The sequence below is a fragment of the Caretta caretta genome, chromosome 14, assembly GCF_965140235.1.
Source record: "Caretta caretta isolate rCarCar2 chromosome 14, rCarCar1.hap1, whole genome shotgun sequence".
Classification (NCBI taxonomy): Eukaryota; Metazoa; Chordata; order Testudines; family Cheloniidae; genus Caretta; species Caretta caretta.
This window is the reverse complement of record NC_134219.1, coordinates 6329247-6350523: the sequence shown is the minus strand read 5'-3', so window position 1 is coordinate 6350523 and position 21277 is coordinate 6329247. Positions and strand designations below refer to the sequence as shown.

Genomic DNA, 21277 nt, shown 5'->3' with positions numbered 1-21277 from the left:
GAATTAGAATGGTACCTCAGCTGTCATTGAAAAATGAATGGTGATGTGAAGGTATTGAAATAATCTCTACTATCATGGCATTATAATGGAGTGCAGCAAGGAAAGTGCTCTTGCCTCCCTGGTGTGGTAAAACGAAAAGGGTTATGTAGACTCTTAGGGTACATCTACAAAGCAATAAAAACCCTGTGGCAGAAAGCCTCAGAGCCTGGGTCAGCTGACTTGGGTTCATGGGGCTCATGCTGCAGGGCTAAAAATACAAGTGTAGGCATTTGGGCTCATCCTGGGGCATGGGAGCTGAAACCTGACGAGGTGTCAGGGTCTTGGAGCCCACCTCCATCCTGGGCCTCAGTGTCTACACTGCTATTTGTACAGTTGACCCGGGCTCTGAGACCTGCTGTCATGGGCATATTTTGCTGTGTAGATGTACCAGATGTACCGATGAAGTGAGCTGTAGCTCACGAAAGCTTATGCTCAAATAAATTTAGTCTTTGTTAGTCTCTAAGATGCCACAAGTCCTCCTGTTCTTTCTGCAGAGTTTTAAAGGTACTTGGGATCCTAAAGAAGCAAATAGGCCCTACTGGGATTTTCAAAAGCACCCAAGCACCTATTTGCATCTGTCGGGCCTAAATATCTTTAAAAATCTGGCCCCAAGCTCTCTGGGCAGCGGCCATCTGTTCTGTCTTGCACAGCGTCTAGCACAATGGGGGCTGGGTCCATGAATGGGGCCGCTAGAAGCGAACACAAAACAAACAAACAAACAAACGAGTATTGTCTCCTCTACATGGGGTTCTGCAGGTACTCCTATTATCATGGACACATGCACCCGTGATATTTGTATACGTAATGGGCTAGCTCCTCTGTCAGTGTAAATTGAATTTACAAACACAGCTGAACCTCCACTGACACTCAGGGTCTTAGTCTTAGACAAATTTTATACCACACAATTTGCATGAGAAAATGACAGGATGCTGTGAAGTAGAAGTTCTTCCCAAGTGAACATGTACTTACCTCAGCAGCTTTCAAACTGTGGGTCGGGACCTCAAAGTGGGTTGTTTTAAGGGGGTCGCCAAGGCTGGGTCGCCAAGGGCTTGGATGGGCTCAGGCTTCGGTCCCCCCTCCTGGGATCGTGTGGTAATTTTTGTCGTCAGAAAGGGGTCGCGGTACAATTAAGTTTGAGAACCCCGACTTACCTCATACTCTACCTCAATGGACCGAATCCCTTTGATTTCAGCAAAAACTCGCAGATTTTCTTTCACTGTTAAAACTTCAAACTGAACGTTGAATTGTGGGCAAACCCCAAATAATGCTCTAATTTCTTCCAGATCCTCTATTTCTGATAGTTTGTATTTGTATATAGTTGCAGAACCTGTACACATGAACAAAGAAAGATTGATGAGTCCTTTGTTGTTTCACCCAAGCACATTTGAAATCAAGCACATTCTTCCTTTCAGTTTAGAAGTGTTTCATCGTACCATCTGATGGCTGGGAAAGTCCACTCAGGATGTTTAGTAGTGTAGTTTTTCCAGCTCCACTATGACCAAGTAACGCAGTGATCTGGCCTTCATAAATATTTAAGAACAAACCTAGTATAAAAATAGTATTATGTTAGGATTAAAGTTTATGAAGTAAACTAAGTCCTTCCTGTCTCTTTCTATGTGCCCATCACCAAAGTATGGTGTCCAGGTACCAAACATGACAATTAAAGAAATAAGATTTCTATCTAAGATGAGATAAGCAAAGCCAGAAATTCAGAACCCATAATGTGGGTTGCATCTCCAGTAACCAGGTTCAAACTTGCAAAAAGTTTTTCATTATATTAGTAGAGAGGGTGCAATATCTTAAATTGGTTTACTCTGCTCACTCCCTTTTATTCTTAGTAAAGATAGAAATACAGTCACAGGGTAACCATCAGTTGCATGAATTAGATTTTGGAATAGGCTTTCAAGCAGTCATGGCGGATACAAATTTTGCTTCTTTACTTCTTCCACCTTTTGATTTCAACATTTTTTACAGCTACTATGTTTTCTTCTTATTTAATAGGGATTAAATGTTGCAAAGAAAACATTTGCAATGTCCCTAGATTAACATTTTAATAAGCTGTTTAAAGTAGGGATAAGCAGAATTACTGTATCGTCTCACAATAAGAAAAGAGCAGCCCTAAAATTTCAGAATCGACTGGGTTCATTTTTGGTTAAAATCCAAACAAAAAGGTTTAAAAAACTTTTCATACCTCTCAAAGCTTCTATTTTCTTGTTCTTTGTTTTATATGTTTTTTTAATATTGTTGAGTCTAAAGGAAGGGAAGCAAGTTATCATTAGCGCTGGATTCCAATTATTGAGTAAATACTGCCTTGCTCCGTAATAAATAATACCACCTTGCTCATATATAATGCTTTGCTTCAGTAGATCTCAAAGTGGTTTACAAAGGAGGTCAGTAACATTATCCCCATTTTACAGATGGGGAAATTGAGGCACAGGGAGGCATAGGGACTTCACCAAGGTCAGTCAACAAACAGCAGAGCTCAGAATAGAACTCAGGTCTCTGGACTCTGAGTCCAGTGCTCTCCACTAGATCACACTGCCTCCCTAGTAATTTATACCTGTGCAAGGTAGTGTATACCTCATCTGGTAGCCTTTTACAATCCCCTTTCACAAGTGTCAATGTCTACAGAGAGTGGAAGATCAGCCCCTTCATGTATAAATGTGTAACGTTACATCAGATTGTCCTTTTACCTTTGAAGGCTTTGGGGATCAAACCCGAAGTAGGTTGTAGGTACAAGGAGTTTGGGTTCCCCCTGCTATAGGTATTTTTGGACAAAATTAGCATCACAAAACTAATTTACAATTTGGCTCAGTTCATGTATGACTGGCCTGATTTGGTTCCTAATCTCATCTGCATTGTAATAGCGTTTGACCTAACGCTGTACTCTTACTTTGTGAAAGAACATATTCTCGCAAAAATCCCACGGAGGGGAAAGCTGAGTAGGCTGAAGTAAAGCTAAATTGATCCCTGGAGCAGGGATAGCAACAGCTGCAGGTGAGCTCTGCTAATCCTCCGATACAATATGTAATCTATAGGTTTCTTCTTACATGCAGTAGTGTCGTACCTGATGGCTTCCTTCCCCTCAAATTCTGGAAGCACTGGCTCCATGCTGTCATTGAAGATACGTTCATGATTTTGTTCCGTTTCAGGTCTCTTACCACCATAACCTCTCCTGCTTTGGCACCAGTATGATGGCTTCAGGCAGAACAAAGGGGGATATTTCATACCGTATTTGTCTATTGGAAACAAAGACTATGAATCTTTAGTTTATCAAGGCATAGCAGACTAAAAGATAATTCATGGCAATAAACAGTTTTAGGGTCAAAAATTTTAAAGGTATTTATGTGCCTAACAATATAGATGGGCACCTTGCAGGATTTTCAAATGTGCCTAAGCCCTTAGATCCTTTAAAAATCCCATTAGGCACCTATCGGCATCTTGAGGCACCCAAATACCTTTAAACATCTGACTCTTTATTGATTTCAGCACTGGGCAAATCCACCCCTCTATGGCCACAAAAAGACCAATTGTTAGAAGAACTGGTATAGCTCTACAGCAAAATAGGAGGGCTAGGTGTGGTTGGGTTCACACGTCCATGTGTTACAGAATCCATTCTGGGCATAACAGCACATAAGAGACAGGAGGGAATCCACTGCTCTGCAGATGTTTCCCCCCCTCCCTCAGCACAGGTGGTTCATATAGAGCTTTACTGAGGCTACTTTAATCATTAGGCTACAGTAGCCTCTGTCCTGGAGCTTCAGCCAGAGGATCGGGCCCAAGGTTAATCTCTCAAGCACCTGTCCTAACTGTCAGAGCCAGGTGCTGGGTTCAGGATTTGAGCTATCATGGGAAGAAAAAAAAAAACCCTACACACTCAAAATGGAAGGGGAAGAGGGAAATCACATTTCCGAAAAAAGGCTGAATAATTTTGGCCATTTTATCAGGCTGACGGCAATGGCTTAAAAGGTAGGAGCATGTCACTGGTATTTCTTTAGCTTCCCTAGCTTTATCTGCCATAGTCACAGGTCTGTGCTTAGAACGCTGGCTCCTGGAGTCATTTAATGACCTCTGAATCTCAGATACCATTTAAAAACCTCTGTTCTGAGCCCTTGTCATTGCAAAGGAAATGCTGAGACTGTGACCTGAAGGAAACCAAATGCAGAAACATCCACCTGAGTCTATAGGTGTGAGAGGTTTGACCCATTCCAAAAGGGTGTTTGCTCCAGGACCCACTGGTTTGAGGGCTCTCACACTATGTGGCAGGAGGAAAGAGGGCAGTGGGCCACATGCAAGTAGAAACACCCTGGCTGCTGGGATAAGTTTTGTATATGCCCTTATTTGCTACTACCCCTGGGGGAAAAGGGGGTTCTGTTGCTGGGAGACAGGAAGGAGTGGGGAATGCTGCTGACACTGGAAGTGGCAAGCAGGATCATGGGGCAGGGGCTCTGGATTGCCTTAACTTTGGTATATACAGTTTATGATGCCAGAGAGCAAGTACTGGAGCAGTGGGACATTCAGCTTTGGACGATATTTTCATATTCAAGGGTCCAAATTTGATATGACTGTTAGTATTCCCAGCTGTGAACATCAGCCAAATCTGAACAACAAGCTAATTGCTTGTCTCTGTTAATTACAGTGTATTTTAAAGGCAACCTAAAGTGGGATATGAAAGCTGATTCTTGGTTGGGCTTATTTAGGAATCCACACCCAATCTATAGTCTGATGTCTGGATATATTGTTTAACACCAGTTACAGATGAAAGAGACATTAGCTGATCCACCCAATGTGGGATGGTAAATTCTAATTCTACATTTTCCTTTGTTCAGCATTATTCTATCATCACTTATACTGCTTTGAAATAAGTGGGGGCTGGGGGCCTGGGGAAAGAGAGAAAATTATAGGCGTAAGTCTATGTATAAAAAAACATCTACAGTATTTTAATTATAAATATACTTACCAGGCAAAACTTTATCAAAATAGATAGCCAATAGCATATATAAAACACTGTCAAAAATCAGCAGGACATAGGCTGTAAATACAGCATATGATTCCTCCATAATGTTAGAAAAATAGAAACCCATTCCATATTTTTCTAAATGCAAAATCTGAAAAAAAAAAAAACAGACTAAGAATCTTCAGCTGAAAACACAGGTACGTACAGTCAGAATTTTGATGAATTTTATGCAACACAGTTATCCAGAGACGCTTTGGAAAGTCCAGCACTACATTACCCCACACTCCTTTTAGTTTCTTTTCCTCGCGAGAAATACATTTCTACTAACGATAGGGAGCGTGTACGTTTTCATTCCAAAGTTTAAAAAGTGCTCCAGAAACAGATTCACACCAGCAAAGTGCAACCTCATATCACCATTTTGGGGCATGTGTCAGACTCTTCTAATATAATCCAGTACAAACAAATTATATTCACATATCATGATTGCTTTCTTCAAAGGGGAAACTGCAGCAAACGGACAGTTTTTAACCAATGTGTAGGCATGCTTGAAAACTGCACTTGCTGGACACTTGAAAACTAGCGAGCAGCAAACTTTTTGGGGCAGTGTTTGTACAGTACCTAGAACAATGGCAACTTTAAATGCTACCATAATACACAATGAACAGTAACCTAGCCTGGCAAATTTCAGGCACATACAGCCAATTAGCTACCAGTTACAGCTTTACTGCATACGTGTTCCAAATAATTCACCATACCTTTGAGATTCCAGTAATAAAGGCAAAGGGGCAGAATAGACCCAAAGCCCATTCCAAGGGTGCAGGAAGTTTTTTCACCAATGTAATAAAGCTCAGACATGCAGAGAAAAAGGTGAGGAGGAATCCAACAGAGCTGGTGACTTTAGGCTTCTTTAAGAGGGAACTGAGCATGAAACAGAAATGGATCTGCAGATAAGGAAGTTTCTAGTTAGTGGAATACATTTCCATCAGAGGTTTAAAATGCATCCTACACGTTGTGTCGGACTGCTAGAGAGAGGCATTGAGATAAGAGTTGGCCTTTAGGAGACAAACTGGAGAGACTAAAGTCAGCAGGAGCTGCACCTGTGCACCTTAAGATGCTGCCTATCCTCAGAAGTTCATGACTTGACTGGCTGTAAACACTTCAGACTGAAACTAATTCATATTCAGGCCCCTGGGGGGTTAGGGACACCAGAGCATGGGGTTTCCTCCCTGACCTTCTTTGCTAATTGCCATTGATGGACCTCTCCTCCATGAACTTATCTCTCTCTGAAGCACCTGGCATTGGTCACTGTCAGAAGACAGGATAGGGGTTTAGATGGACCATTGGTCTGACCCAGTATGGCTATTCCTATGTTATCTAATTCTTTTTTGAACCCAGTGATAATTTGGGCCTTCACAACATCCCTTGGCAACAAGTGCCACAGGTTGACTATGTCTTGTGTGAAGAAGTACTTCCTTATGTGTGTTTTAAACCTGTTGCCTATTAATTTTATTTGATGACCCTAGTTCTTGTGTTATGTGAAGGAGTAAATAACTCTTTCTTACTCACTTTCTCCACACCATTCATGATTTTATAGACCTCTACCATATCCTCCCTTCATCATCTAAAAGCCTATTTAGACCCATCATTTTGTCTGTGACGTTGGGATTATATTTTCCAATGTGCATTGCTTTGCATTTGTCAACACTGAATTTCATCTGCCATTTTGTTGCCCAGTCACACAGTTTTGAGAGGTCCCTTTGTAACTCCTTACAAAATTACTCAGGATGGTTAAGTCCAAAGCAGATTGTATCATCTGCATATTTTGCCACTTTGCTGTTTACCCCTTTTTCCAGATCATTTATGAATATATTGAACATCACTAGTCCCAGCACATTATTCACCTCTCTCCATTCTGAAAACTGACTATGTATTTCTACCTTTTTTTCCCTGCCTTTTCATGAGATTTCATGATTCATGAGAAGACCTTCCCTCTTATCCCATGACTGATTACTTTGCTTAAAAGCCTCTGGTGAGGAACCTGGTCAAAGGTTTTGAAAAGTCCAAGTACATTATATCCACAGGAATGCCCTTGTCTACATGTTTGCTGACCCCCTCAAAGAATTCTAGTAGATTGGTGAGGCTGTTGTACCAATAAAATAAAAACCAGCAGGATCTTATTAAAGGGAAAAAGGCAAAATACCACATTTATTGTGAATACAGAAAGAATCATAGTAAGCAGTTAGTTATAGCTATAACATTCCATTCAATCTCATATTTATTCACACATTCATTCATACAAACACATACACACACACAGGTTCTGCAAGGTTGTTATCATAGTTACCAGCCTTAGAGTTGCTCATTCCAAGCCACTGGCCAGGTGGCCTGGACATGAGGAGGGAGCAGGGCCTTGTCAGATGCTCATCTGATGCTCCTGGAAGTTGGTTTGCAGAATCAGACCCCAAAGTTCTCACTTTCCAGAGTCCATTTTTATAGGAATTTCTTCCTATGGCAGTCTATGGGAATTGCTTCATCATGCTGTTGCTGAATCAATCAGCAGATAGCACATTCCTGACGGCTCCAAGATGTTATCTTGTTCTTTGGTTCTCCCATTCTTGAGGCTGTTGGGTGGATTCCAGTCTGCCCTCCGGGTGGGGTCCTCTGGTTATTTCCACTTGACGCCTTCTTCAGCCGATGGACACTGGATTCTTAGGCTGGCACCTCCCTGATCATTCAGTTATTATCCACACCAAGCATCCATCCACATACATCCTCTATCTCTATTTTAATCACAATGGTTAATACAACAAAAGGGTGGGGAGTCTCTGGGTGCTGTTTCTGTTGTTAGAGTATTGCTTTGAGTCTCTCTCTCTGTGAATTGCTTTGAGAACAGACTCTGTCTTAGAATGTACTAACACAATTAGCAGCTTGCAAGTTTCACACAGAGAGGGAGAGAAACAGTACCAAAAACCAAGAGACCTCTTAATTAGTAATACCCTGGAATTTAAACTCTGGGGAACCAAACTCATTTGTGATTTTAATACAGAACTTCTTTAATATGATCCAACAAGGCATGATTTCCCTTTATAGTAGCCATGTTCGCTCTTCCCCCAACGAATCATGTTCATGTGGGAAATCTTGATCAACATCATGACTACTGTAGTTTAAGAGCCAAGTGGAATCACTCTCTCATATTCTATCTACGAAAGTGGGGAAGAAGGGGGGGAAGTTAAAAAAGTTATATTTGGGCAGTTTTATTTCATAAAATTAAAGCAGCATGCAGCACAGAAATCATTTCATTATTTACCGGCCACTAAAGGATTCCATGGGCACAGACATTATGTGTTCCGTCTCTCAAAGTTCTGTAAAGAAAATCAGTCTTTGTGGATGGATTTGAGATTAGAATTCACTTTTGTCCATAGCCCACAGAGTCTGGTGTCTGTAAATTCTTCGGGTGGTAATTCAAATAATGTCCAATTATGAGATTACATGAGATTTAGAGAAATCGCTTCTTCAATTAGTGTGACTACACAAAAGCTACAGTGTTGGGCCACTCTCCAATCTGCCCTACGACTAGCAGCAATGTGGCTCATAGAAATTTTAACTTTAGAAAATGGAGAAATTTCATTTTAAAATCCCAACTTACAGATGCTATGCCATAAAAGAAAAACAGAAGTAATATTGGAAAGAAGCTGCTTGTGTAGAAATATTCATTAACTGTGACAGCTGTCAGCAGACTTGCCATAATCAAAACACAAACAGTATACAGCAAACTCCAGGATAACCTAAAAATGAAAATATATTGTTATCTTTCTGGATAATTGATGACTGCTGTCATGATTTCAGCCATATGGTAAATCCCATTGTTAGTTCAAATACTTAGGATATCCCTGGAAAAGCCACAGCAACATTTCACATACAGTTGTCAATTAAGGCATTATACAAAGGAGATTGCCAGACAATGAACTTGGGAACCCATCTGTCCCTCCCATGGGAAATGAGCAAGAAGGTTGAATGGGAAGGAGAGTTCTGTCAGGTCTCACATAGATTGTACTCCTTAATCTTTCCACCAATGGAGGTACCGTTTGTCTCATTCACCATCACCCCCCATCCTCCACAGAGAACCAGCTGTCCCCAAACATCACAGATATCAGGGGACCAATGATTTGCAATGCCATCTGCTTGGAAGCCTCATCCATCTGTGTCAGCTATGGGTCTCTAGGCCAGCTATGACTATGCTGCCAGGACTCCTATACCTGGCAGGGACTTGGTAGAGGAATGAGAAGGGGAAAACACTACAGTCTGTGGCTGTATTATATTTTTGCCCTCATTTCCATAAGTCTAGTGAGAGATGATGCTCATAACCTCCAACCAACCACTCTGTATGCACAGAGTCTAAAGACAAGGAGGGAAAGTTGCCCTGGAAGTGTCCAAGCCCTTAGCCCTGTGAGAAGGGGAGATCTATACATAGTTCTAGTTGGTACAGTTGGATCCCAGGGTTTTTAAGAAAAGCAAACATTCTAGATTCATAGTTGGCTTCCACACCTGTTGTCTTATTACAGGTCTCATATGACGACATTGCCTCTCTTTCAGGTTGCAAAAATCAATGATATCATCAGCTCTGTCTAACCTCTGCTTAGCTTCCTAGTGTTTATTCCTTTTTCTTCTACTTTTATCCCCTTTACCATTGTTATATTCCCTATTGATGTTAAGTAAAAACATGTTAGGCACACCAAATCTAATAAAATTGGGTAACTTTTTAAAGGGCACCAGCTCATTAAATGGAGGTTCGCAAGTCCTAAGAGTTACATTTTTTTGTAAAGTTTTCCAGTGGAGTTACTGTTAGGATATCATCCTAGAAAACTGAAGAAGGCCTCCATCCCCTTCGAAAAATACTGGCAGTAGCAGAGCAAGATTCCACACGCTGCCCCAAACAATGCACCTCGATCACATTCTGAAGGGACAACCTCTAATGGTAACGAGGTAATGTCCACTCAGTCCTTGGCCTCTCTGCTTAGGCTATCTATAAGGATGCCAATCTAATTGAGGTCGGCTGTTTTCTTTCTGAGAGTCCCTCCTGCCCATGAGAAGCTGAACTGAAACTGTCAATTCATTTTACAAATACTGAAGAATATATGTATTCTGGCAACTATTAACTTAAGACAGTAAACCTATGCACTTCAGCTACTTGTGTTACTCACCAGAAGGCTGCATCCTGTAACCCCATAGTCTTCATCAATTCCTTGAGCTTCCTTTTTTCTCTTGTAAGACTGATTGACAGAAAGTGCATAAATGGAGAGAAACACATTGCAACAGCAAAAATGATAAAACTGTGTTCCAGGGTAACTGATGGTTTGAAAGATGATGATCCCATACGGACACCACTAATCGATTTCATTTCTTCCCAGACAGAATGATTTGTCGTCATCTAAAAAATTCAAGTGAGCATTTAATTTCGTTTTATGTAATGAAATATGGTCATAGTGCAAGGTTATAACATGTCACTTAATATTGTGAGTGGTGCTGTAAACTGATCATATATTTCCGACGACAGCTACCTTCTCTTTTCTGGCCTTGAGAAATGCAGACTTCCCCCTTCAGGTCCATTCAAAATACTGACACTGAGATTGTCTTCCTAGCCTGTTGCTTTAATTTCATCACCACTTTTCTGCCTCCCTACTCTGGGCCACTCTCATCTTTCAATCAAACACCACGTATCCAGTCTTTTAAGGCCTACCCCTGCTCAACCTATCACCTCTCGTATGTTACATCAAGCCAGGACCACGTGCCCCCACTCTCCCAGCAGCGACAGCCTTCATGATTCGCGAGCTCAGTTCTCTCTCAAGCACCTTCACTCTGTCTTCCAGGCTGCTCCTCATTTTTAGGAGGAGCTCCATGTAAATCTGCAAAGCCACAACGCTCCCCTCCTTCAAGTCTCTCCTTAAAGCTCACTGCTACCGCAAAACACTCAATAGCAGGGGAACCGATGTGCTGAGAATGCGGCTTATTATACTAAACAATCATTTCAGTGTTGTCTTGGTCTTCTCTCCTCTTCCCCCCGGCTGGTTTTCATTCATTTGGGAGCAAGGGTTGTCTTTTCATATGCCTAGATTGTAAGCTCTTTGGAGCAGGGACTGTCTTTTTATTACATATGTGTACAGTGCCTAGCACAATGGGGCCTCTAGGCACTTCCCCAATAAAAGACAATTGCATATTAAAATGGTTAGTCTTAATACTAACACTGACAACACTAAATTTCTCAGCTGACAACCTCCCTTTCTGAGTTTATAATGTTGCACATAACAAAATCCAGTGCTAGGACCCATAATGGAGACGGGCAGAAAACAAGAACTTGAACAGAATAGCAACAGGGCAGAGATCTGTGAACAAAACATTTAAAAAAACATTTCTTAAAAAAGAAATTAGGTGAAGTCAAAGCATAAACCAACATCAACTGCTCTTTAAACATCACGTGTTACCCAGGAGGCCAGACTCGATGATCACAGTGGTCCCTTCTGACCTTGGAATCGATGCTGATGCTAGAAATTACAATTGTTTCCACTGTATTTTGCAGCCAAAAGCCTTCAAGCCGTGAGAAATAGATGTGAGATAGGCCTCGAGGCCTGGCTTGTCAGGGATGTTCCTGTAAATATCCTAGTAGATGGAAACCGTCATGGAGAGTTGGCTCTTTCCTGAGCCTTCACGAATTTGAACCTAGCGGGAGGTTTTTGACGGTGCAATTGGGGGTTATGTGCCTAAATGCCGCTTGTATCTTTTAAAATCCCCCCTTAACCTTTGAGGCCAGGTTACCTTAGTGAGAGCCCCTCTCCTCTTTGTCATTCCAACAGTGCAGACCAGGTTGTGCATTCTTGCCAACATTCCCCATGTTTGGTCTGCTGGGGACTGGCTGCAGAGAATTCTCAGAGGTGAGACTCTAACTCTGAAATTAGCATCCTATGCTGATCTGAAAAAGCCCCTGTTTTTTAGCCTTCAGAACATGCTACAGGGGCTCCCCTGTCTATTCTTTCAGACCTTTAGTGGGTAAGAGGAGCAATTATCCTGTTTTATAGCTTTCTAAAATGGCAAAAGGCACCACTCAGAATGCTCTAGGCTCCTCTGACAAATATTTCAAGACCAATATATCATCAAAATAAATAGCAACTCCATAACACACAGCACAGAAATAAACCAAGCTATCCCCTGTCCGGACACACAATCCCTTACAATATTTGCTTATTCAGCAGGTTTCTTAAAAAGGCATGCCGTACAGCATGCTCCAAAGTTTAACCAATTTGTGTCATTGTAGACCAAGGACGAGGGGCACATTTCAAAGTAAAGAGGCCTGCACAGAGAATGCCCTTCCAAAAGCCCCTCCTTTGGGCCGAGGGGAGTACCTCTGCAGATCTTAACTGTAGCAGCATAGCATAGGGAGAGAGGCACTCTCTCAATTAGGAAGGTCTGAAGCCATTTAGGGTTTTAGAGGTCAATACCAACCCTTTCAACTCTACCCCGAAACCTCAGATATCCAGCCCAGATCATGGCACATGGGTTGAGCCTGCTTGCAACCAAATACTCCAGTTACCAAATGGACTCATGTATTCCACACGAGCTTTAGCTTCTGAGTGGATTTAAAAATGTAGTCCCAAGTAGATCTGTAGTCTCAAAATGGTAAAGGAATTAATTACAGTTGTGAGGTCCACTAGTCCATGCTGGAAAGAACAGTTGCAACCTCCTTGCCAGATTCAAATGTTATAAAGTGGCCTTGACTACTTCTGAAAGATAATCATCCGGCTATAATCTGTATGTCAGTACCCGTTAGACGTTCCAGTTGGATTAGGGCCGTATGCTGCTGGGCACGAGTGAGTTGCATTTCACTTGTGTTCTGGGAAGTTCTTTGTGTCATTACGTTTTGTAAGTTTTACCATTTCTATTTTGTGACTTTTAAAACTGATCGTAATTTTGCACAGAGATTCTGAGGGGTGCATGTTTTTGAGATGAAACTAAAAGCAGTCAGTTTCTACAACCCATTCAGGACTCTGAGTTATTTCACACGTCATTCTTTGGTAGAAGCTCCCGACACAAGACGATCCGTCGCTTTTTTTACATTGTAATAATTCCATGCACTAAAAAAACCCTGATCATAGAAGAATTTATTTTGCTTAATGTTTAAGGGGCAGGTTAGAAGAAACAGAAAATAATTTCAGTGCAAGAATTCTGCTTACTTCTATAATAGCAGCATCAATGCTTGATTGCAGTGATAGAAATCCTCTGTACCAATATCTTGGACTATCGCAGTAATGTCCTGAAAAGTTATAACAAGAATCTGCAAAGATGAAAGGCCAAGTACATTACTTAATTGTGTGCAACAATCATTTTAATGCAGTATCAAAGTTGGGACTTTAATCCAACAAAAGTCAAGAAATTCAGATTTAATGGGACTACAATAATAACTCTGCAACAGCAGCAAGCAATTAGCTCCCAAGGATAGTGGAAATATCAAAGGATCAGCAGTGTATTGGACTAGTTCAGTGTCATCCCATGGAATAATAGCAGGACCTTATTGCCGTGGATACACCTGACAGCGTCTCTCTTTGCTCACTGCTTCCCACCTTAGTGCCTTAAGTGCATGTGAAATGCCAAAGCTCCCATTTACTTCAGTGGCACAGGATCAGCCCCATACTAAGGATCTGGGCATATTTTTTAATTCTGTAGATGGTTTACAACCTGCCCAATGATTCAGCGTTTTTAAAGTTTCCAATAAAAGCTGCTTGACTGCGATCTTCTGCCTGCCAAAAAAACCCAGAACCCAAAATCAAAGAAGAAACCAAAAAAACCTGGTACACCATGGTCTGCCGTGCTGCAGGCACTTCCACTCCCTGCTGCACAAAAGTGCTTCATTCCTACCCTGAACAACTGCTGTTCAAAGTGAGAAGTGAAGACAGAGTCTCCACGGCAAATCAATTCTTCACTTCACTATGTAGCCTCCTGAAAGGCCACAGGACTGAGGACACTAGTTCAGTCCTTATCAGCCATCAGTTGCTAAATTTTGCTAATAATTTTCATTATTTATATGGAGTGTATGTGGAGGTGTAAAATAGACTGTAAGGCAAACAAAGTGTAAAATGCATACTAATCTAGACCACAAGGCTGATCTGTCATGCATGGACCCTACATGATGAGACACGGGAAAAAGACTGAAATGGGATGTAACATATCAAGTGGGATGGAATATTTCAAGTAAAAGGGAGAAATATGCCTAAATCCTCAATTTAAAAAAAAAACCAAAGTTTCTACTGTCTATATATTTAAAAGAAAGTTGGTGGTGTTGGATTTTATTATTTTGTTACAAACAATAAAACAGACTTACATTTGTGGTTCTTTCTAGCTCAGAAACTCACATGTAGACTAAGGGCCAAATCCACGTCAATGAAGCTATGCTAATTTACGCCAACTGAGGATCTGGCCATCTTTATTTATTTTTAATTACCTATCTGTCCAAAATGCTCATTTGGAGCAATCACATTGCTGGGAGGAAATCTGAGGCAATAGGAGAAGTCATCGTTAAATACAACCCCTACAATTTCGTCGTTCAAAATCCATGCTGCCTCCAGAGCTGTTTCATCTTCCATCACTTCAGTTTTTATACCTGTGGTTTATACAGAAAACATTACGATCAATAGCTACAACACCGAAAACGTGAGCACAGGGATTTTATACATCTAGCCAGTTTTGCCAGCTGTGTGTTGTTCCCCTCTGAATTTCCGTTCTCTAGGCCAGGTATATTTGTAGATGCTTTGGGTCACATTCAATTTGATCAGCTGGGAAAAAGTTAATAAGAAAATCTTAAGTTGAATTGTGAATGCAACAACAGGTAGGTATCTTAGTCCACAGATGGCACTGTATCTAGAGATAACTACTGTATAAAGATAGGGATAGAGATTTTCCCAAACTAAAACCCAGGATCCAACACCCGCAAACTTCTCCTAGAAACAGTGTGGAATCCATATGTAGATATACAACTGAACTTCTCAGCTGGTCCTTATCTCAATAATGGATTCAGTGAAAACCTAGATTCTAATACAGTGCACTCCGTTTATAAAAATTATTGATATAAGCATCAACCACATACAGTGATCAAAATCACTGGGACAAAATCATTTCTATACTAATCATAGTAAAATACTCTACTTATAAGAATCATTTAGTGGCACACTGACTACATGTAACATGATACTCGGTCAAGAGCAATGACATGTAATAAGCCAATAAAGCTGTTTTGAATTTGATGACATCTCGCGTTTTTAGGCACGTAGCGCGTATAAAGAATCATCCCTGTGTAAAAAAATAAGTTGTGCCATTTATGTGAGAGTTGATCGACATAGCAGGAAAAAGAAAGACGCTTTCTGCAGATGAAAAACGCCATCTTCTGGAGTTCTGAAATAGTCCTCCCAAGACCAGCCAAAGCAATGCTGCTCAGAAATTGGGCATTCCACAACTTAATTGTCTACGATTCTCAAAGCAGGGAGAGCATCATACAAAATGAAGGAGACAGAAAAACAATGTGGCCAGACAAGGCACCTATGGTCGAGGCCGCTTTCATAAAGTGGATCAGAAATGCCAGAGAGAGAAATACCCCCCTATGTGGACTGTTGGTGACGCAGAAAGCAGAAAAACTGGTGGTGGCCCTGGGTCTTACCAACCTCAGGGCATGCACTGGCTGGTTTGAGTGTTTTCAAAAACAAGATGAGATTGTTTTTAAGAGAGAAGCCAAAGACACAGACATTAGGTTGTGTGAAGAATGATTAGAAAACTAGTGGATCGAAATGAGACATGACTTCGCTGAAGACGACATTTGGAGTGCAGATGAAAGTGGAATTTACTTTCGAGCCCTGCCTGATGGCACTCTCACTTTTAAATTAGACAATAAAAAAAGAAGGAAAGAGGTCTATAGAAAGAATTACTGCTCTATTCACCTGTTCCATGACTGGAAAGGAAAAGAACCTTTTCATCATTGGGAAAAGTCAAAACCCACAGTGTTTTAAAAATGTGAGATATCTTCCAGTCCTCTATGCTGCGAAGTCAGCTGCCAGGATGACAGGTCATCTATTCAGTGAGTGGCTGAAGGACTGGAATCAAAAGTTGGGGCCGTGAAAGGAGAAAGATTTTGCTACTTATGGACATCTGCACAGCCCACATGACAAAAGGTGTAGCACTGAGGAATATCCAACCTGAATTCCTCCCAAAAAACACAACTTCTATCCTTCAGCCATGTGCCCAGGGAGTTATCAGAACTGCCAAGGCACACTTTCATAAGCAAACGGCTCTCACGGTGTTTCACCACGCTGATGATGAGAACAAAAAAGCTACTTCTGTGGAAATGGCCAGGAAGATCCATCTTTCAGATGCCATTTTAATGCTCGCAAATGCCTGGTCTGACATCAGTGCTTCAACAATTGCTGGAGAAAAGGAGGTCTGGTGATCGCACATATGGCGGAAGCAATTGTGTTGAGCCACCAAGACGATTCAATGCACATGAATTTGAAGAGTGGATAGACATTGATGATAATGCTTTTACTATGCAACCTGTTTCTGATAACATTGTGACTGAGATCAGAGACCATTTTGAAGTGAAACCTGAAAACGATGCAGAGGTGGACTCTTATGATGACACGGTAATCATCCCATCCTTGACCCAAATGAAGGATGTGACAAAAACTAATGGTCTATTGTACAGGGGCTTCAATGATTATAAACTCCTACATCACTTTGAAAAGGAAGATATGGTGATACTCTGAAATAAACGTTAATGTGAGCCACTACTGTTAAACGGTCTGTTTTGTTGTTTTACGTTGAAGTTTAAGCTATAAAAGTCAGTATAACGCACTTTCATATGTTACATTTGTTGCAGTTTGAGAGATTTTTAAAAATTTACATCTTTGGATCTTTACATTAAGAGGTAGATAGCGCCGGTAACTTACACTTTGTGTAAAGTTGTAACATGCACAGTATTAATAATGCCTTGAAAAAAAGCACCAGCTAAATGATTGGGTAATAAATAAATAATAATAATATGCTGCTCAGTTAGAATGTTGGTATGGCTGGTAGAATGTTGGTTTTGTTCCACACTGAATATGTTTAAAGTCTAAAGAATTTAGTTACGGTAAATGAGATGTTTCTCAATTGAATAGAAAAAGTCAGTTGTTTAAAACATAATGGTTGATTTAATCCATTCTTTGCAATTCTGCTTGTAAGAATCAACTGCTAAGAAGAATCAAATTATCCAGGATAGGTGTGATTCTTATAAAAGGAGTGCATTGTACTCTAATTATTGGGTGTTTGAAATCTGGATCACAGTTTTATGGCATCTCTGCTTCCCAGTCAACAAAAGGAGGAGTTTTATAATATCATTCTAGGGAAAGTTTCTGATCTGAGTTATTTATTTCTTATTAGGTCCTAAACCTGGCACCACATAGGTCACCTGCAATGCCAGCTAGCAGCTAATCAATGCAATTTATAATCAGGTATTCAGTGGGAAAACATATTTTGTTTCAACTCCGCTGTCTTCCTTTCTTAAGCCCCTTCTATCACTGCTGGACTTCAATGTGCAGTTAATGAAGTTTCTAAAATAATGAAAGAACCATTAAAATTCAGTCAAGTTTGTCAGAACATTGCTTGTGGATCAGCAAGTAATAAGTAAATATTTTCATGAAACTGAATTTCAGGAGTATTCCACAAGGGAATAAACATATGTTTCCCTTGATGCTGTTGTGCTGTACTGTGAACATTTGTTAGCATGATCCATCAGGAATGGAAAATTAGTTACTATAATTGCCTGTTAACACCCCTCTTAATACAAAAAACTCACAAGCATTCCGAGAAAATTAAAAGTATTGGATAATGAAAACACAACTATCCATGACAATGAATGACAGAGAATATGGCCAAAAGTAACAACTGGATTTAAAAAAAGAATTATGGTAGATATATTCATGGAGGATGCAACTACATTGCTCCAGACGTCCCTAAACTTCCAACTCCCAGAAGCTGGGACTGTATGACAGGGGCTGGATCACTCAAAATTGCCCTGTTCTGTTCATTCCTTCTGAGGCATCTGGCAATGGCTGCTGTCAGGAGACAGGATACTGGGCTAGATGGACTGTTAGTCTGACCCAGTATGGCTGTTCTGATGTTTTTATGAATATTGTATACTAGCAGAACATGTTAAGACACAGTACAGGTACGGCAGCTAAAGTAATAACAAATCTAAATATTTAATGGGCATAACGTACCTATCATTACAGAGTCTGAAGCCACTTTATTCATTATTTGTCTTGTGCGGCTTGTCATGGGTGTATAAGCAACTGTAATCCCAGTAGCATTATAGGCAGGGTCATCTAATCGTCCCAGGAAAGCATGAGGCGCTTCAGGATGTGGGACATGATACGTGAACGTTGATATCAAGTACACCAGAAAGAGAAATAGGAGTGACAGGACCCATTCCTGAGTAATGGAAAAGAGTAAACGAGCAGAGAGAATGGCACAACAATTTCAGAGAGAATGTTCCCTCCCTGATTATAAGATAAGCAACAAAGCCAGTCAATACATTTTAGATGGAACAGTTTTCCTTCAAAAAAAAAAAGAAAGTTTCAGCAAAATCTAAATCTTGTCACAGAATATAGTCACTTTAACATCATTCAGAGCTTACAACTTTCACATCCGCTAATGCCTGAAAATCTGATCTGCAGCAACGCAAATACAAACGGTAATATCGCCTATTCAGTCAATGAAACACAAAGCTCAACACTTCGTAAAAAGTTTACTGATTTTACATTAGTGCATATAATATGAAGACTGTGCTCTGCGTGTCACCACAAAACCATGATCAACTATTAAAAGTGAAGAGTAGTTTCGATAACAACCCGCAGATGAGAGAATTTCTCCTATTGTCTGTTGCAGCAATGAGAAAAAGAACTCTGATAGATGAAAAAGCCCCGCAAAAAACGGCAACAACAATTGGGGCTTTTCAAATATTGTCTCACTTTCGCTACTCTCTCAAATACAAAGTGGTTTTTGGGGGTGGGGGGAGGGAAAGAACCCACTCACATGAGCCAGCTTTTTTTCTTTTGTTCCCAAACTATCTTTTTGTACTTGCCTGAAAGGTCTGCATTTTCATTCTCCATTTGATAAGTAGATTTTTACGTAAGAGAGCCTTAGTTTGCTGGCACACACTCATATTTCTCTGAAATCTCTGCATTTCTCGATCTAGAAAGAAAAACAAAAGGATGTAAATTCTAATAAAACAAATCTAAGAAAAAATATTTGTTGTATTTGTACAATGCTTTGCATCCAAGGATACCAAAGCACTTTACGAAGCTAAGCAATATTTCCATTTTACAGATTTGGAAACAAAAGACTTGCCAAAGTTTCTTCATACAAAGGAAGTCTGTGTTGGCAGAGAAATCAAATTCAGATCTCTCCCTCCTAGACCCAATGCCTTAACTAATAGACCATCTCCTCTCCCATGGCTTTTATAATTACTATTTGGTGAAATTGTCTCTTCTGTACTGCAAAATTAAAGAACTCACTTCAGGTGCTCTCCTTTACTAAAAATGTTAGGGGTGGGGAGAAACTACAAGGATAATGAAAACTTTTCTGTTGTAGATGCAGGGTTTTCTTAACTTTTTCTCTATTTAATGTTTTTAGTCTTCTTCTTAGACATTAAACAACAGACAATACTATTTCATTTTTAATTCTATTGATACTTTCAGAAAAAGTGTGTACGCATTCTGCTGTTTTTAGTTTGAAAGTATTATTTCCTAAAAGGACCTCAAACTAAATGATATTTATAATTTGAAAAATCGAAATCCAACTTACTAATTATGCATTCATGTATATCTGGGTATGCAAAACAGTACTAAGAAATACAATATGTGTTTTGAATTTTCAGTGGAATCCTAAACAACCTAACAATGGTAAAAAGCCTTAAAAAAAACTAGAAAAATAATTATTTTCGTATCTTGGCCTACCAGTGAACAAAAGTGTTAATTTAAAATTTAAAGTCAAACTCTTCTGTTTATTATAAATGTATACATAGTTTTAAGAAACAACGCCTACAGTCCTTCAAATCATTTGGAATTATGTCTAGGAGTGCTGCATTTAGCCCTAAATAACCATTAAGAGATGATGAGCGAGCAAGACGAAAAAGTATGGTTCAAACCACCACCACAGAATTGAATTTGAATTCAGCCTCTATTATTCACTAAGGGCTTGATCCTGCAAAGTGTCGAACAACTCCTGAAGGTGCTGTGAGCTGAGCACCCTTTGCTTCTATTGAAGTCAATAGGAGTTGAAGGCATTTCCACATCTTGCAGGAACAAGCCCAGGGATGTTCTTGAGTGAATTTTTGTTCCCAATGATAGTCACATAAAGAGAAAGAGTAACAAATGCATGTTTGTGAGAATATTTATCTGGAAGCACTGGAATGGGTTACACTGGAATGAGAAGCATTGGAATGAAAAGTGGTGGAATATCTGTCCTTAATTTTTTTTAAAGCCCGGCTTGACAAAGCCATGGCTGGGATGATTTAGTTGGTGTTGGTCCTGCTTTGAGCGGCGGATTGGACTAGATGACCTCATGAGGTCTCTTCCAACCCTAATATTCTATGATTCTATGAAGTGTTTGGCTGCTTCCTTTAAAATTCCTTTCAAGTTGGGAGTTATCCAATCAAAGCAAAAACAACAATATGTTTGGTCACCTAAGTATCACCTATCTCAAAAAACATATGTAGTGAACGTGTAAAGCACTAGTTGTAGAGAATTGTTCGATCAGTCCATAAGGGTGAGCTACGTACACATAAATCAGTCAAGTTTGAGTAACTTGTGAAACCTTCAAGGGGTTACATATGTGAAATAATAGATGTCCAAGATCTAATTACAATCACAAAGCCAAAATGCAATCATACTATGGTATAACTGAATTATGCTTTCATACAAACAGACGTCCTGACCTTCCAAGAATTAGAGCTCAGTTACAGAGACAAGGTGGGTGAGCGAATATCTTTTTTTGGACCAACTTCTGCTGGCGAGAGAGAGAAGCTTTCAAGCCACACAAAGCTCTTCTTCAGTCACTCTCACCAACAGAAATGGGTCCAATAAAGAATATTATCCACCTAGTCTCTCTGATATCTGAGGAACAACACAGCTACAATGACGCACGCATAGCTCAGGATCAGCCACCTTTGCATCTGACCCTTTAAAATGTCTGTAGCTGAAATAAAAGGAG

At 40.2% G+C, this 21277-nt stretch overlaps 1 protein-coding gene across 3 annotated transcripts in view; it reads right to left on the bottom strand.

Annotated features, from left to right (window-relative positions):
* Nucleotides 1-18474, bottom strand: part of LOC125621348 (ATP-binding cassette sub-family A member 9-like) — a 53462-nt gene extending 34988 nt beyond the window's left edge. For 2 of the 3 annotated variants that reach the window (XR_012664870.1, XM_075119198.1), the window contains exons 1-11: nucleotides 18286-18474; nucleotides 14484-14642; nucleotides 13219-13319; nucleotides 10198-10424; nucleotides 8643-8781; nucleotides 5752-5937; nucleotides 5000-5147; nucleotides 3107-3278; nucleotides 2231-2289; nucleotides 1473-1583; nucleotides 1191-1366 (exon numbers count right to left, since the gene is read on the bottom strand). Coding sequence is in view for 2 of the 3 variants with exons in the window: in XM_075119198.1 (XP_074975299.1) it covers nucleotides 1191-1366; nucleotides 1473-1583; nucleotides 2231-2289; nucleotides 3107-3278; nucleotides 5000-5147; nucleotides 5752-5937; nucleotides 8643-8781; nucleotides 10198-10424; nucleotides 13219-13319; nucleotides 14484-14642; nucleotides 18286-18343 (1536 nt within the window). In the remaining variant the exon portion in view is untranslated. Of the gene's footprint in view, nucleotides 1-1190; nucleotides 1367-1472; nucleotides 1584-2230; nucleotides 2290-3106; nucleotides 3279-4999; nucleotides 5148-5751; nucleotides 5938-8303; nucleotides 8782-10197; nucleotides 10425-13218; nucleotides 13320-14483; nucleotides 14643-18285 lie in introns of those variants that run through there. The other variant, XM_075119199.1, reaches the window with a different exon arrangement.
* Between the last annotated feature and the right edge of the window lie 2803 nt (nucleotides 18475-21277).